Source organism: Ovis aries, chromosome 3 (genome assembly GCF_016772045.2).
Source record: "Ovis aries strain OAR_USU_Benz2616 breed Rambouillet chromosome 3, ARS-UI_Ramb_v3.0, whole genome shotgun sequence".
In the NCBI taxonomy this organism is placed as follows: domain Eukaryota; kingdom Metazoa; phylum Chordata; class Mammalia; order Artiodactyla; family Bovidae; genus Ovis; species Ovis aries.
Window position 1 is genome coordinate 171313892 of NC_056056.1, and position 18668 is coordinate 171332559.

General features: G+C 43.6%; 1 protein-coding gene across 1 annotated transcript in view; it reads left to right on the forward strand.

Moving 5' to 3' along the window:
- The window catches only part of DRAM1 (DNA damage regulated autophagy modulator 1), a 47835-nt gene extending 37969 nt beyond the window's left edge, over positions 1 to 9866 (forward strand). Inside the window, exon 7 of the mRNA XM_004006670.5 lies at positions 366 to 9866. Within this exon, the coding sequence (XP_004006719.1) occupies positions 366 to 410 (45 nt within the window). The 3' untranslated portion in view covers positions 411 to 9866. The remainder of the gene's footprint in view (positions 1 to 365) is intronic.
- The last annotated feature ends 8802 nt before the right edge of the window (positions 9867 to 18668 follow it).

Here is an 18668-nt window from a genome sequence, read left to right on the forward strand (position 1 = left end):
CATTTGATGCTTATGGTCATAGATCCTGGTTATTTACTTTGTGAGGAGGTCTCACTTACAAGTTCCAAATAACAGGAAATATGTCTTTTCTTAAAAATAAAAGTGTGTTGTTGAAAAATGTTCTGAAGGCGGAGAGAAGGTGGGACCTTGTCAGATTTGGCAACAGGGAAAGTCTTGCATCTTGAAACAAGTGAATTATTAACTAAAAGGTTACAGAAAGCCAAGAAAATTCTTGAGGACCCAACTCAAGCTCACTACAAACCATAGTGAGATCATCTCTGAGGGGGTGCAAAGCTCTTAGGAGTTTCAGAGCTGGCACTGGTGTTGTTTACCTTCTTTTAAACTTTTTTTTTTTTTTTTAATAGAGTGTCACCTTAAGAATATCCACAGAAATCAATGGTGATGTTTGAAGAAAGAAGAACTCTATCTCCGTCAGTGGAAGTGGCAGACAATTCCTGGAAGTGGTACAGAGGACAGACAGGGTTTTAACGCTACCCTGTATGGAATTCATTTGCAGCACATCCAGGACTTGAATTTCTTTAAGAATTCCCAATAGTTGTACTATTTCCAAAGGTATGTTTTCCTAGAGAATGTAGAGCATTTATGACATTGTAGCAATGTTTTTATAACTTTCCAAATAGACACTCTTTTTGTATTAACAAATTCCTGACAGACAAAATAAGGTATTCCAGCAAATGGAGACCTCTTATTTTTATACAAATTCTGTTTTTGTTAATTTCTGTCTGTGTGAGTGATTTGTGGAGATACACTAACTGAGGAATTCATTCAAAAGTAAAATCAGGGGATGTTCTTTTTAAGATTTTATTTTTAGAGAATGCACTGTATAATTTTATATCATAAGAGCATTTCTAAAATTCCGTTTAAAATGATCATTAAGATTTAGTTAATAAACTAACACTAACTAAGAGACTGATTTTTAGATGAACCAAGCAAAAAGCTTCTATCAAAAGGCCTTAAGACCACTATGCACATTAACTCAGTGGCTATGGAAGACCTCAGTCTTGAAATTCCGTCCCCCACCCTGTGGGCCTCCCTGCTCACAGAGACCTAGCTTTTACCCTTGCTGCTCACTGACGGCAGGCTGTAGTGATGAGTTCCAGGTGGGATGGTTTCAGCCAGGCAAGTTAGAAATCAAATCCTGCTAACAACAGAGTGGAATGGAGGTGAGCAACTAACAAGAAGAACTCACTGGATTCCAGAGTGATGAGGGGAGTGAGGGGAGTGTGTCTCAGGGAACATCTGAGGAATGCGGGATTATGGGAAGGAGACTTGCTCAATCCTAAACCTCTGCAGAAACCAACCTGTGAAAAGCATTACACATTCCACTTACAAAGCTGCCCTTTATTGTTCCTGGCGTGACTCGACACACTGTCTGACTCAGAAGCCGTACCACACATCTCGCATTCCTCTCACGCCAGTCCACGGCTGCTGACGGGAGTGCAGGTCTGAGAGGGGAGGGAGGGGAGCATGGTGCGGGATGGAGTTACTCTGCTCCTCTTCTTCATCCCCACGGCTGGATGTTTGCACACTTCATGAGACGTGAAGCAGATCCTTTGCTCGGTAACAGCACATCATGAATGACGAGTGAAAAGCAAGTCATTCCAGGGGAAGAAGTGAGTCTTGAGATGCAAAGGTTTAAAAGTGGAAGAGAAGGAACTCACCTTCAGGGACCCTCCAGACCAGAAAGCCATGTCTGGCCAAGAGGTTCCAGACCTTGAGGGCTCATGCCAAGGGCAGGGCAGCTCACTTGGCCAGCCGTGGAAGAAGGAGGCTCAGCAGTGGTCCGCCCCCTCCGCAAGGACAGACCCTATCTCCCCTGAGGGTTCAGCAGTGACAGACTGAGACCCACCCCTGGGTTGGTGGTAGCTTGGAACTGAAACGCTGGTTATATCTGTGTTCTGTGGAGGACGAAAGCCTCTTACCTTTGCTGTGGAACCTTCAGTAGAAGGAATCCAGGGTTGGGTCTCCCTTGGAACAGACTGTTGTTATCAGCCCTTCTTGACACATTCATTGTCAGCCTTCATTTCTGTGTCTCTCTGTGTGATTTAGATTGGGAGCTCCTTGAGGGCAGAAGTCTGTGCCTTAAACTTTGTTACTCCAGCATTTACCAGGCTGCCTCCTGGTACACAGTAGGTGCTTAATAAATAAAAACTCACTGAATGCATGAATGAGGGAGTGAGCAAGTGGAGACATGGCTGGGGGATATCTGTAGTACTGCATAATGAGATTTACTCTGGTTTACTAATGAGGTAATAAATAGTCTATGTCACCTTTTAATATTGACTGTTTTACTTTGTGTGCTGTGAACGTTTCAGTTGTTTGGGCCTCTCCATTCTATGATGACACTCATCATCCTGGACAGTTATCACAGAAATTGTTCCATGGGCTAGACCAAATGGTACACCTGGCTTGGCAAACTGAGAAGGCCAAAACTCACTCCAGACAATCACGTTCTGCTGATATCATGAAATCTCAAAAGCTGGTCTCCTCCATATTTTGGTATTATTTCTGATTTCCGTGAACTTGCATTTCCTTGGACCTCATGGCTGAAAGAGTAAAATAAAATGAAATATTTCTTTATTTTAAATCTATGTCTCTGTTAAATTATAATATGTCGACTTGGTACTACTATGAAGTATATTTATTCAGGAAAGTATTCTAGCTCCACTTGGATTCTACAGAGGTAGAGTTTAAATCTTATTATTTTAAAAAATTTTGGCCATACCATGCGGCATGTGGGATCTTAGTTCCCTGACCTGGGATTGAATACTTACCCACTGCATTGGAATGCAGAAGGCAATGGCACCCCACTTCAGTACTCTTGCCTGGAAAATCCCATGGGTGGAGGAGCCTGGTAGGCTGCAGTCCATGGGGTTGCTAAGAGTCGGACACGACTGAGCGACTTCACTTTTCACTTTCATGCATTACAGAAAGAAATGGCAACCCACTCCAGTGTTCTTGCCTGGAGAATCCCAGGGATGGGGAGCCTGGTGGGCTGCTGTCTATGGGGTTGCACAGAGACGGACATGACTGAAGTGACTTAGCAGCAGCAGCAGCAGCAGCAGCAGCAGCAGCATTGGAAAGTGGAATCTTAAACACTGGACCTCTGAGGAAGTCCCAAACCTTATGTTTTCTTAATTCATGTAGTTTTGCCTGTGGGCAGGATGGCTCATCTTTGTAGAGATTTTTGAATGGTAGTATTAGAAGTTTGCACAGAAATCCAACTCAACATTGTTGAAAGAAAGAGAGGCATCTATTGATTCAAGTTATGAGAGGTCCTGGGTGGAGCTGACTCTAGGGATGCTGGATCAGAAAGTCACCAGGACTCCATCTATTCTCTCCTTCTCTCTGTTGGCATCATTCTCAGGCAGGCTTTCCCCTTGGTGGGTGTGAGATGGCTTCTAGAAGCCCCAGGCTACAAACTCTCCAGTGGAATGAGAGGGCTTCCTAAAAGTTCTAACCAAAGCCCTCCAGTTGAAACTCACTTTTTCTGATTGGCTGCCTTGGGTCACATGCCCACCCCGTCACCCAAGGAAGTGCAATGTTCTGATTGGTCAGACCAGTGTCACATGTTCACCTCTGGAGCACTGAGAAGGGTCCACACCACCCAAACTACTGGGCTGATGGTGCTGGAAAGTTGTTTCTCAGAAGAAAGGGATGGGAAATGGGTCTTGCACTAATGTAAAGCTGCAGATTCCACTACAGAATTCAGTTCTCCCTGACCCCAGAGGCCTGAAGAGCCAACCTAACTTGATTCAGAGTAAACCAAATTTTATCAGCTGCCAATCTTTTCAGGTAAAAAAAAAAAAAAAGTCATACAGGTGATCAGTTTGCCTTCAGTTAACTTCAAAGTCATGTTTCTATGTTTTCAAATTTCTTGTGTTCTTATTTAATCTCTGAGGTTAGTCAGACAGTAAACTGTCACATGTTTCAAATGAAGAAGCTAAGGCGAAAAAAAAAAAAAAAAAAGAAGTTCAGTGACCTGTAAGTGGTTCTACTGCAACAGATTCCAGTCTGGAGCTCTTGTTTTCTTGATTAATAATCAAGTGCATCTCCCCTGCCCCCTAAACACTAACAGAGGATTCCACAGAAATTGCATTTCATAAACCAAATTAAGTGCATTACTGTTGTGCTGTGTCTGGATTTCCTAACATCCCTTACATGTGGCATGGTCCCATGCTCCCATTTTTCACTCATTTGGAGACGCCCTGGTCTGGTATTTGGGCCTGGAATGAGGAAGGGGCAGTGGGAGGAAGATAAGTGGTCTTCACTCTCTCCCACTCCCTGATTCTGGCAAGCCTGTAAGCCCAGCCGTCTCCCCACACACATACTCTTGGTCTGGCTCTGAATGCCCCGCATTCTCCAGGCCAGAATGTCATACATCTGTATCCTGTCTGTTGCACAAGAGAGCAAGCAACCACAGCCTCAAGCCCTGGAGGGGAAGTTTCTGATGCTCCTGGGTCACCCCCAGCAGATCCATCTTCTAAAATGAAGGGCAACAGGATGCCAAAGTCGCATTGGGGGTGGTGGTGACCTCCAGAACTGATGCTTGGAAAATGCTGACGCGGCTACCAGCCATCTGCCCTGTGGTTTGGGCCAGGGTGCCGTGAGATGATGCCTATGAAGCCTGCAGCCTAGGCAGTCCCTCAGTGATGCGGAAAGCCTTCCATCCCTGGAGCCAGCTTCACCTCTGGACTCTTCAGTTACGTGAGTCTCTCTTTAACTTTGGTAGACTCGGGCTGGATTTCTCACGCTTATTCCTAAAAGAGCCCCTATTTATACAAACACTCAAGAGTTCAAATATGCAGATTTAGCAAACTACTGTTTCCTGAACTTACTGTGCTGGGGTGGAAAGATAATTTCTAGATAAGTGGCCATTCAGCCGTTCCTCACTTGCAGTCCTGCAACTCTGAATCATGTTTTCTTATTTTTAAAATTTTGAATCAGTCATATATTGATGCGATTCAAACATCAAAACAGTATAAAAAGGTCCTCTGTGAAGAACCTTTGGACTTGCCTCTTCCCACACTTAATTCACCCCTCTTCTGGCAGATAGCCCCTTTCAATGAAAATACAAGCAGAAACATACCTATAAAATGATTTCCCTTTTAATTTCTTTCCCAAATGTAGCATACCTTGCAAACAGTTTTGAGCCTGCCTTTTTTGACTAGGCAGTGTGTCTCGGAGATATGTCCTTACCAATACATAGAGAGCTTCTTCGTGTTTCTTTGTTGTTCTGTTTTAACCCCTGTATAGTATTCCATGTGCCATCCTTTATTTATCAAGTTTGATGATCAGTCATGTGGTTTCCAAACTTTGCAATTACAAGTGAATGACCTAGTACATACAGCGTTTCACATGGTTGCAAGGACGTCTGCAGGAGAAATCCTGTAAGTGGGAATGGTGGCACCCACAGGAACTGCATCTGTGATTTGACAAATTACTGTCATCTTGCCTTTGGAGCCTCTTTCCTTGAGCATTTTTTGTTGGAAAATCTTCCCAGCTATTTTGCCTTTTCATCCAAACTGGGGATACTGATGGTAAATTCACCTTTTTTAGGCAACACATTCATTCATCATGTGGATTCTGCAGTACAGGGTATGGGGCAGAGACCAGCTGACTGTGTCACTGGTCTTCTACAAACCCCTCTTCCTCCCCCCTTGCATTTAAGCTCCCCAGGGTAGGGGAGGGCAAGGCTGTTTGCTCCCCTCTCTGCAAACAGAACACCATCCCTGTCTTCTGCCTCCTCTCAGGTGCCTGCTCTCCTGTCCATGGTCAAGAGTGTCTCCATCTCAGTCCAGTTCAGTTCAGTTCAGTCACTCAGTCATGCCTGATTCTGTGACCCCATGGACTGCAGCACTCCAGGCCTCCCTGTCCATCACCAGCTCCCGCAGCTTTCTCAAACTCATGTCCATCGATTCAGTGATGCCATCCAATCATCTCATCCTCTATCGTCCCCTTTTCTTCCTGCCTTCAATCTTTCCCAGGATCAGGGTCTTTTCAAATGAGTCACTTCTTCGCATCAGGTGGCCGAAGTATTGAAATTTCAGCTTCAGCATCAGACCTTTCAATGAATATGCAGGACTGATTTCCTTTAGGATTGACTGGTTTGATCTGCTTGCAGTCCAAGGAACTCTCAGGAGTTTTCTCCAACACTACAGTTGAAAAGCATCAATTCTTCGGCACTCAGCTTTCTTTATGGTCCAGCTGTCACATCCATACATGACTACTGGAAAAACCATAGCTTTGACGAGATGGACATTTGTTGGTAATGTCTCTGCTTTCTAATATGCTACCTAGGTTGGTCATAGCTTTTCTCCTTCTCTCTTGGGTTTTTCATTGTGATCTTGTACTTCTGTCTCTGCCTATTCTAATCTTGTCCCTTTTCTATCTACTCTGTCTTTTGGGATCTCTTTGAAGGCCTGCCATTTCACTTACATTTCCTTACATACTGAGAACATTTTGCTTTTATAGACATCAGTCATCAATCACCATATTCTCTTTCCTCTTTCTGGCAATTTGACTCACTACAGAACCCTGGGGGAACTCACAGGCTTTTGGTCCTCCCTGACCTTATAGCTTGGTGGTCAGTGTGGAATGACCAGTGGGAAATAGGGGGCACAGAGAGAGAGATTCCAGGTTTGAGAAACGTAACTTAGAAATAATAGGCTTTACCTATTATACAGAGTGAAGTAAGCCAGAAAGAAAAACACCAATATAGTATACTAACACATATATGTGGAATTTAGAAAGGTGGTAATGATAACCCCACATGCTAGAGATAGCAAAAGAGACACAGATGTATAGAAGTCTTTTGGACTCTGTGGGAGAGGGCGAGGGTGGGATGATTTGGGAGAATAGCACTGAAACATGTATATTATCATATGTGAAAAGGATTGCCAGTCTAGGTTTGATGCATGAGACAGGGTGCTCGGGGCTGGTGCACTGGGGTGACCCAGAGGGATGGGATGGGAAGGGAGGTGGGAGGGGGGTTCAGGATGGGGAACACGTGTACATCTGTGTTGGATTCATGTCAATGTATGGCAAAACCACTACAATATTGTAATTAGCCTCCAATTAAAATAAATAAATTTATATTTTTAAAAAAAAAGAAATGATAGGCTTTAAAGATGGCCTACCTTAATACAGGCCCTTGATCCATCATTACACCATAATCCATAGCATCCATGAGGGTTCACTCTGGGTGTGGTGCACATTCCACAAGTTTTGAAAAATGTATACTGAAACGTATCCACTATTGTAGCATCATACCAAATACTTTCACTGTCCACAAAATCCTTTTGTCATTTTGAAAAAAACAAAATTGGGTTTACTTATGGGGAGACAGTGTTCACTTCTTTTCAGTGTTTTTCAGGTTTTCAGGGAATTTTGCTTAACCACTAAGAACGTTTTTTCACTTGCTTGCATTATTACTCATGTCCTGTTAATACTGATTGAGCATCCAACCGTGGCAAAGATGATGTGAGAAGGTGATCATCTCATAGTTAGCTGCATTTTACCACCGAGGAAATTAAGGTGCGTGCAGTGAGGTTGTCACCAGGCAGGTACCAACCAAGTGATGACGCTTGGACCAAACCCAGGGATGGGACCCCGACAGCCAGCCTTCCCACCAGGACCATGCAGTTATCACCTGCTCTCACGTGAGTGTGAATTAACTCATCAGCATCTGTAGGATCACATCACACAAGGCCTTGAGGGGGTGAAATCCCTAAACTAGCAAATTTAGAAAAACGGGTGAAATGTCCATTTTCTTGCTTCAAAAGAGTGAATCCCGGCTGTGCTCTGTGCTTCCAAGACTAACAGGGGTGGGGCAGGGTGGCAGGGAGAGGGCAGTGGGAACACATGAGGGAGAGGGCTCCCGTGCCACACCAGTCTTTAGTGGGAGTTTGAGATGAGCCCTCCCACGCCATGCACGACCCCCGAGGAGAAGTAACCAAAGTGGCCAAGGAGTCCATGGGGCAGCGAGGCTGCAGGCCAGGGGTAACACTCAGCATGGCCAAGGCTCTGGTGGTTATGAGGGTGGTTTCCTAGGTCTCTGAACTCTTGGTATGTCTTGCTTTTGGTTGCTGCAATAAGACAGGCTTGGGGTTAGAAACATCTGCTCTCTACTAGCCAAACATGTGGCCATAGTAGGGTGAAGAGAGACCACTTAGGCTGCCCCCAACTGGGTAACAGAAGTCCTCACACTTGACAATGGGCTTGGCATTTGACCTCCGGCAGGCAACGTGGATGTAGGATGTAGAGTTCTCAGAGCCTCTAGCAGCAGCAGAAGGGTCTCAGGGCTCGGAGTCCTGGGTTCCAGCTCTGTTGCTCATCAGGCTAATATTAGCACAAGTGATAGGAATGCCTGAAAGACAAAATTCACCTTCCAGAACAACCTATTGCTCAGGGTCAGGCCAAAGAAGCAAGTTTCGGGTACCACTGAAGATATCTGATTTAGGGCGAAGAGTGATGTAGTTAGGGTTGGCCAGCGATTTGACAGCTGCTAACATAACCTTTAACACGTGTATTAAAATGAATACTGAGCTTAGTTCAATCTGTCATTTCCTCTTAATACTTGAAAAGCCACAGTTTTGTTTGCAAGTTCCCCCCAAAAGCTCTAGCTAGTGAATTTATTCTTCTGCTTGACTGCACTTGGAACTCTGAAGTCAGAGCCACCTTGAAATTGAAACTGGGAAAATCCCTGGTGTCTCTGCCCGGGAGAAGAAGCAAAGGTATATTCTGAAGTTTATTAAATAATTACCCAGTTGTTGACATGTTGTAGGAGGAAGAAAGAGCTGAGGTGCTGGCAAGTAGGGATAGAGATTAGTTAGGATTTGGGGTCACAGGGCTTATAAATATGGTAGAACATTCCAGTGTTCCCTGACCTTTGGCTCAAACCAGGGCACGTGTTCTTCCGAGTAGACTCAGTTCACCAGGCCTTGGCCTGCAACGTTGTTATTTTGACTGTCTGAATGACCATGGTCAGCTTAGATCCAGTTAATGCTGAAGATACTCAAAAGTCTTTAGCTGTTGGGAGCAGATATAGCAGTGACTTGAAAGGAGTGAAGTAAGTGAGAAACAGACGTTGGAATTGGCCATTTCGAATCTCATCTGCAGTCGGTGTGAATGGCAGATGAGGGCAGGTTTCCTAATGAACTGTCCTGAAACTAATTCGCTTCCAAGGTTCAGAGTGGAAGGATAATCCTTTCACTCGGAATTCCCCAGACTTCAGCCATTTCTGTGTCTCCTTTGTGACTTTTGTGATGCTCTTAACTGCAATTTACTGAATACTTGTCAATGACTTAGCCATCTTTTCCATTCATCTGCTGAGGAACATTTAGATTGCTTACATATCTTGGCTCTTGTAAATAATGCTGCTATGAACATAGGGGTGCATATATCTTTTTGAATTATAATTTTGTGTGGGTATTGCCCAGGAGTGGGATTTCTGGATCTTCTGGTAATTCTATTTTTAATTTTCTGAGGAACCTCTATACTGTTCCATAGAGACTGAACTAGTTTACATTCCCACCAACAGTGTAGGAGGGTTCCCTTTCCCCACACCCAATTTAGCACTTGTTAACTTAACTATTTTTATTTTACAGAGAAACTTCTTCTCCCACTGCTTCTTCTGGACTGCCTGGTTGATAAATGGTGTTACCATTCACTGGGTCGCTCAAGGTAGAAACGCTCTGCTCCTCACCCCCACCTCATGTTCTGTTAACTTCCTCTCCTATGTACAGTGTTAAAAGATAATTATCATCCAAACCAGGGCATTCTGTAAATAAAAGTGACATTATTAATAAGTGTGCCAGAAATAAACTGGGTCTGTCGAAAGCAAATGGGGACTGTGTCGTTAATCATCTCTATGGCCGTGAATCCTCTTCCTCCTTCCTTTCCCACCATCACAATCTTAGTGCAGGCCTTCATAATTATTTGCTTGGACTAGTGCAATAGTCCTTGGAGAAGGAAATGGCACCCACTCCAGTACTTTTGCCTGGAAAACCCCATGGGCAGAGGAGCCTGGTAGGCTGCAGTCCGTGGGATTGCTACGAGTCCGACATGACTGAGCGACTTCACTTTCACTTTTCACTTTCCTGCATTGGAGAAGGAAATGGCAACCCACTCCAGTGTTCTTGCCTGGAGAATCCCAGGGACGGAGGAGCCTGGTGGGCTGCCGTCTATGGGGTCGCACAGAGTCGGACATGACTGAAGTGACTTAGCAGTAGCAGTGCAATAGCTCACTATGGTTTTCTTGATTTCATTCTTGGTTCTTTTCAACACATGTTACACACAGCACATACATACACATGTGTTATATCAGCCTCTTAAAATCCTTCAGTAACTCCACATAGCTTCAGGATAAATTTCAAATTCCTTAGTGTGGTTTACCAGGCTCTTCACAGATCTGGTTCTCTTTTATCCTTCCAACCTGTGAGCTCATTTATTTATTCATTCATTCATTCAACATTTATTGAGAGTTACTCTGGGTTGACACCATGCTGAGTTCTGGAATATAACAATAAAGAAGATGGCTTTCTGCCCTCAAGGTATTTATAGTGAAGAGGAGAAACAGCCAAGGAAACACTAGAGTAAAGAAAGTGGTGAAGTACTGCCCTTTCTGACCTCACTGCTCAAGGGACCTGGAAGCTTGATAGAAATGCAGAATCTTAGGGCCCCAACTCAGACTCACTACATCCAAATCTGCTTTTCAATAAGACACACATGATTGGAGTTAACACTAGTTTGCAAAGCTGGGTCTGTGAGACCATGCTCGTTGAAGAGCTTGGTTGGGTCCTCAGGGAGGGTCATGCCCGGAAGGAGACTTGAAGGAGGAGACAGTCTGCTCAGTGGAGGCGAGGTAGGAAAAGGGATTCACCTGTGCTGTGGCACTGAAGCAACAGAACATCTGCTGTTTGGTGGGAATTGGGCTTTCCTGGTGGTTCAGATGGTAAAAAATCCACCTGTAATGTAGGAGACCTGGGTTCGATCCCTGGGTCAAGAAGGTCCCCTGGAGAAGGAAGGAAATGGCTACCCACTCCAGTATTCTTGCCTGGAAAATTCCATGGACAGAGGAGCCTGGAGGGCTACAATCCATGGGGCTGCAATGAGTTGGACTGAGTGACTAACACCTTCACTGCACACATTGTTCAGTATTTAGATTTGAGGTGGGAGCCTCATCTAACTCAGAGATACCCTTATTCAAGGAAGAAATTTGATCAATTTCAGCATCTCCATTTTTTCTTTGGGCCTATCTGGAAACCGTGATTTAGAATGTATACTTTAATTCATAGAGACGAACAATAGAATAGAAGTGACTAGAAGCTCGGAGCGGTGGGTGGGGTGGGGGTGGAGAGGAGAATGGGGAATTATTGTTTAATGGGTACAGAGTTTCTATTTGGGATGATGAAAAAGTTCTGGAAATGGATTGTAGTGATGGTTACACAATACTGTGAATATACTTAATGCCACTAAAACTGTATGCTTCAAAATGGTGAAAGTGGCAGTTTTTACGCTGTGCATATTTTATTGCAGTTAAGAAAAAAGAATCAGTACTTTTTTTTTGTCAGAGTCAAAGATTTTATTTTCAAGTTCCTGCTTTGGCACCCCAGCAAGTCAGGTAACTTCTTGGAACTTCAGTCTCTTTACCTGTAAAATGGGAATACCGATATCACCTGCCTCATAAACTTGTCATGAAGATTCACTGAAGCAAAGCACATAAGATATTGGGGAGTATGCTGGGTTTTCCTTATGCCCATCAATGACGCTTTCAAAGTATGTTCTTCTTTTGTCTATTAATTTTTTTTCTTAATTTTGACTGCTTTGGGGTTTTGTTGCAGCTCTCAGGCTCCAAGAGCGGGTGGGCTCAGTAGTTTGAGGGCTTAGTTGCCTCAGGGCATATGGGATCCTAGTTCCCTGACCAGGGATAGAACTGTGTCCCCTGCATTGGAAGGCGGATTCTTAACCACAGGACCACCAGGGAAGTCCCTTGAAAAGCATGTTTTTATATCTTTAGCACAATGCCTGGCACAACTAATCCTCTACATCACTGCTATTTTCACTCCTTCCACATCCTCTTTGAGGTAGCTATAGCTCTTTGAGCTGACACCTCTAATGCCTGGAACAGCTAAATCAATTTCAGGAATAGAGCAGAAGCATCATTATTCCAAGTGATTCCAGTGTGGAACCAAGGCTGAGGAACTCTGCTCTAGCAGTGGCTCACAAACGTTAGTGTGTATGGGAACCACCTGAAGGACTTGTCAAAACAATTTCTCGGTACTCTCCCCTTCTCCAAGTTTCAAGTTTAATAGATATATAACAGTCTCTCACTTTATTCATCTATCTGGTGGCCCTTCATTTTGTTTGGAGTCTACCCACTACTTAACCTCTTCCAGACCCATCACTCTACTGAACAATAACACTTAGCAATTAACACTTCTCTTAACAATGCTTGCCAGTCACCTTCTTCAGGCCAATGGTCTCAATATTTGCCAAATGTGGCATAAGACACGATTCACCATGTCTCAAAGTTCTCCTCCTTTGAACTCAGAGTTGCTACTCTGGGTAGTGTTGTCCTAATTTCTCTTTCCTTCTCCCTCTCCCTCTCGGAAGTAGGGATTCCCATGTGGGACTCCCATGACCATGTTCTGGGTTTCCTATATTCATCCCTTAAAATGAGCACAGTCTTAGAAGTGAGATGGACATGGGTTTATATCTTGCAACCTGGACAGTTCACACGGAGTTTCATTTTCCTCATTGGTGAGTCTTGCATGATGAGGATAGTACTCCTATAAACCATAAACATGTAACACCCAATGGTTACAGTGTTTTACCTTTAAGAGCATGGTAAAATCTTGACCTTGAGGAGAACTCCAGAAGTGGTGGGACTGACCTATAGGATGCAGAAGGCAGAGCCAGGGATATCAAAACCACAGTGTGGAGGAATAAAGCCAAGATTTACCAAAAAGCAAGGAAATGGGCCCAACCAAGGATTTTCCAGGATACCTGGGCAGATAGGGAGATGAGAGATGGGCTCTGAGAAAAGGAACTGACTGAGAGATTCCCTGTGACCGCATTAATGTGTGAGCCTACATACTGGCACGTGTACAGGATGGGGTGGTTAATAGTGCTATCATGGGCTATGGAACAACCCCAGAAGACACCCACAAGGGGATTTCAACCCCATCAGTGTGGAATTCAGTCCCTTTGGCAAGAAACAAAGTGATAAACCTGTTACAGTTTGCACCATTTATTATGGTCATGTGCAAAACATGAGCACGGGGTGTTACGCAGAGCTCTTGTTACGCAGAGACGAGGTCTCTGAGTGCTGTTTCCCGTCGGTGGTGTTATTCAGCAGGATGGCTCACATGTTGAAATCTGAGACTCCTTGGGTGAAGCACCCCTCTGCAGGCTGTACCAGATGTTGCTGTGTAGCTCCCCAAGCCCAGAAAGATGAGTTAATCCTTGAAGGAAATTATTCTGAACTTGCCTCAGACTCAGAGGCTTTGATCCAACAGGCCATGGCAATAAAACACTAGGCTATCAGAGAGCTGTGGGTGGTAGTCCCATCTCTGAGAGGGGAACAGGGCCACTGGCCGCCAGCTGCATTCCGGAAGGCCTCCAGATGCAGAGAGCCAGGAGCAGAGGCCTCATTTAGTGTGATATCGTGAAAATCCTGCACTTTAAACACATGTAGTCATAAATGAAAACTTCCTCACCCTTTACAGACCCTGCTGGAGTATCACGCTCTCCAAGATGCTTCCTGGGAATGTTCCAGGCCTCACTGACCCCACTCACTTTCCTTTACCCTCGTGGTCCATAGCACACAGCCTACCCCTTCATGATTCTCCAAATACAGTTTTCTGCCTTCAGTTAAGTGGCAAGTTCCTAGAGGTCCTAAACCAAGTCTAGTTTGTATTTCTTTGCATCTCTGAATGTCTAGCATTCTAAGAGCATCGTGGTCATCGTTTCTTCCTTAGGATCCAGCAGAGTACCTGGCACACAGCATATGCTCAGTAAGTGTTTATTAAATGCTTATGAAATGAATGGAATTATTGGTTGATAGCAAAGCTGAGCTGGCATGACAAAACAAATGAGAGAAGGTGTTAGAGGTACCTCTTGTTTTGTTTGCCCAGCACCTCACCCACTTTCTTCCAGAAGTTTCCTCATTCTTCACCCATCTTTGTGGTTCCATAGAAGCTGCCATGTTGTTTGATGGTTCTCTGGAGTTTATCTGACTTAACACTACTTCACTGAGTCCTTCTAGGGGGGTTCTAACCTTGGAACCAGGGGGAATGTTTAAATAATCTCTTTTAGGTGTCCAAAGCTATGTAGCTATACTGGTACATTTAAGAGCTATCCACCCCCATGTTTTTCACCACCTGGAGAAAGGTGATGGCTAGCTAAAAGGAAGAATGTAAGTAAGAAAGTGAAGGAATGGAGGTACAGAGACAAGAAGAATAAACAAGAACCCTGATGGTCTTGGAGTTCTGTGTTTTAGTGTTTGCTGTGCCCCAGGCATATGCTTGTCTTTGGGTTCCACAGGTGTCACATTATCCCTCATAACAGCCCCTTCTTTTGCATCAATGAGTTTGAGTTAGCTCTCTGTCATTTGTAACCATACAAGTCCCAACTAATACAGAAGCTCCTGTTCTGTGGTAGAGATAAAGACTCCATCAAAAAATGAATAAAATCCCATTAAGCCACATTATGAAGTTTTGAAAACAGGAATATTTCAGAATTTCCCATCCTCATTTGTGATTTTTAATAAATCCCCCTGATAGCCCACCCAGAGCTTGCCCAGTTCTGAGCAGAGGGAAGGCACCGGGAGGCTACAGTTTCTAGTAGGTTGAGTCTTTATTTTTCATTTTTGATGACTTTTTAAAAAATTTATTTTTGGCTGTGCTGGGTCTTCATCACTGTGAAGGCTTTTCCTTAGTTGCAGCGAGTGGGGGCTATTCCCTAGTTGTTGTGTGCAGGCTCCTCATTTCAGTTGCTTCTCTCATTGAGAACCATGGGCCTTAGGGTGGGGGAGTGGGCTTCAGTCATTGCAGTTCCTGGCCTCGACAGCACAGGCTCAATAGCTGTGGCTCACAAGCTTAGTTGCTCTGAAGCATGTGGGATCTTCCTAGATCAGGGATCAAAACCATGTCTCCTGCACTGGCAGGTGGATTCTTTTTTTTTTTTTTCTTTCTTAAATTATGGAAGTATGATAACATATTTACAGGAGACTTGGAAAATATAGGACAAAGTTACATACAGTTTCATTTATATTACAATTATTTTTTAAATAGCTAAATTAAGATTTTTAGATAGAGTTTCAATATCAAATTCTCAAAAATTAAACTGTACAGAAAAGTAGAAGGATATAGTAGACCTGAAAAGCACCATGAAGCAATTCAGCGTAAATAAGATTTATATGGGTTTCACACAAGAGATGACTTTTTATCTATGTGTGCATTTGCGTTTGCTGAGAATCAGATGTTTGGGGCTGCAGGGCCAAGTGCATGCAGAATAGTGGGCTCTGAATGGCAGTCAAGGACTAAACATGAAAGGATGGCCTTCATGAACAGAGGTGATGGAAAAGAGCCCTTGAACAGCTCCATATGAGACAAGATGCTGCTAGAGACTTACCCACATTGTCTGAGCTTCAAATCCAGGCAAGTGGCCCAGTGCATAAGCGGGAACTTATGGGAACAATGGGAGAAGCTTATTTGATGTTGGGTCCCTAGCTCTATGGCTCTGGTGACCATATTTGTACAGCTAATCTTTGGCATCAAACCCTTCTCTAGACAGACTGGTCTACTTATTGCCACCCAAATAGGCCATGTGGATTTTATCCTTGGCACATCTGCTCTCAAAATTCCTGGTGCCAGATACCTCTCCTTCCCTTACTTCACCTCTTTCTGTTCATGTTAAACTCATTCTCCAAGGTCCAGCTATCTTATTTTCTACAGAAATGACTTTATTGTAATCAGTCACATCTGGCATTTCATCATTTATTCTAACAGTGGTAAATATGTGCAGTATAACCTCATTCATACGCCTCATTCCAGGAAAACATCACCAAATGGTATGGGTGCTCTCTTTCTCCAAGACTGTCAAGAACATTAGAATTCTTCTCCACATAGCGCTTGAGGCAGCCACTGAAGGCTGACGGCAAGTGAACGAGACCTAGTTGCTATCTCTGTTGCATCCCCTCATACTGTTATTTGAAGTTTCTAACTGTGCATGTCTTCTGTCACCAACTGGGCTATTAAGTCCTTCAGGACAGGAACAGTAATAGTAACAAGAATCTTAATAACAATAATAATATCCACAATCATGATAACAAAAACAACAATAATAGTAGCCACAAATAATTTTTAAACACCTACAGGCACCGACACCCTACTATTTTACACACGCAGTCAGCCCTCTGTATCCAGGCTCTGCATCTGCAGATTCAAACAACCTTGGATTTCAAACTGGTTGGCTGAATCTGCATGGATGTAGAACCTTGGGTGCGGAGTGCTGACTGTACGACCCATTTATATAAGGGACTTGAACATCTGCAGATTTGGGTATGTGTTGAAGGTGAGTGGGTGGTGGAACAAATTCCACATGAATACCAAGGGACAACTGTATTCTCTAATTTAACACTCAACACAATTCTGTAGATGAGGGATTAGTGTTATCTCTGTTTTATAGATAGAGATTCTGAGTTTCTTATTTATTTTATAAATTGATTTTTTAAATAAAACTTGTAAATGTTTTAGGTGTATGGCATGGTGATTTGATAAACATATGTAGTGAAATGATTACTGCATTTAGGCTAATTAACATATCTTTTCTCATAGTTACCTTTTCTGGTTATTGTTAGTGAGAGTGCCTAAAATCTGCTGTCTTAGCAGATTTCCAATAATCATTATGGTATTCTTGCCTGGTAGGCTGCAGTCCATGGGGTTGCTACGAGTTGGACACAACTGAGCGACTTCACTGTCACTTTTCACTTTCATGCACTGGAGAAGGAAATGGCAACCCACTCCAGTGTTCTTGCCTGGAGAATCCCAGGGATGGGGGCGCCTGGTGGGCTGCCCTCTATGGGGTCGCACAGAGTCGGACACGACTGAAGTGACTTAGCAGCAGCAGCAGCAGCAGCAGTAACTACAACCTGAACACTAGATCTCTAGACCACATAACTGCAACTTTGTACCTTTGACCAACATCTCCCCACTCCCCTCGCCTTCCCACCCCTGTTAACCACCATTCTATTCTTAACTCCCATGTATTCAACTATTTCAGATTCCACATATAAGCGAGATTATTCAGTTTTTTTCTGTCTGGCTTATTTCAGTTAGCACAATGTCTTTCAGGCTCATTCACATTGTTGCAAATGGCAAGATTTCCTCCTCTTTTTTTTTTTTTAAAGCTGAATAATATTTCATTGTATACATTGGGTTGACCAATATATGGAAAACCGGAATAAACTTTTTGGTCAGCCCAATATATACACTATAATTTCTTAAGCCTCTCATCTGTCAATCAACACTTAGATTGTTGCCACATTTTGAGCTGAAAGATGATAAGTAACTTGTCCAAATGTACATAACTGGAATGTGGCCGAACTGGAATTTGACCTCCAAGCCTTTACTCTTACCCAACATGGTATATCATCTTCCAAGAACCAGAAAGTCATGTGCATCATAAGTATTTGCTAAATATAGATTTGGGTTTTTTTTTTTTTTTTAAATAAAACAATGAGTTCAGTTCAGTCACTCAGTCATGTCCGACTCCTTGGGACGCTGTGGACTGCAGCACGCCAGGCTTCCCTGTCCATCACCAACTCCTGGAGCCTACTTAAACTCATGTCTATCGCGTCGGTGATGCCATCCAACCATCTCATCCTCTGTTGTAATAAAACAATGAGGTTCTTCAAAAGAGAGAGTGAAATTGAATTGAAAATAAAAGAAGCAATTTCTCCTCCCAAAGAATTGGAGCATTCTTGAAAGGGGTTTCTCGCCTAATGTCCTTGGCTGAGGGTGATGCCGTTTCGCATTCCCCAAACAAACACACTTTATGGAAACAGGAATACTAAGGATCAGCTCTGGGGAGGAGATGGACACTCACTCGGGTGAAGAAGCAGCTCTGAGAGCCTGGGAGCCTCCTGGTGGATCTTCATGGTGGCTCTGCCACCTCCCAGCCTCTGGCACCTCTCTGAGACTGTACCCTCATTAGTAGAAAGATTCATTTGAACTCAATGAGCACTTTCCCAAAGTCTTCTCTGAAATATTAGCCCTACAAGAAATTCATACATAAAGTGGTTCTTGTTGTCAGATGATATTGAAAAACTGCATTTCCCCTTGGGAGACTCACAATCCATGTTCAATGATCTGAGATGACCAGCTGGAAAGAACCTGCTTATTTAGTATTTAATTAATGTTAATTTTTTTTTTTTTTGGCCATGCCACATGGCACATGGGATCTTAATTCCCCAACCAAGGATCGAACCCATACCTCCTGCATTGAAAGGACAGAGTCATAACCACTGGACCACCAGGGAAGTTCCTAATTAATGTTTACTTAACCCAGTGTTTCCCAACCCATTTTGGTTTCACATAATAACTGCTAATATTTCTCAGAACTAATACCTACATTTAGGTAAA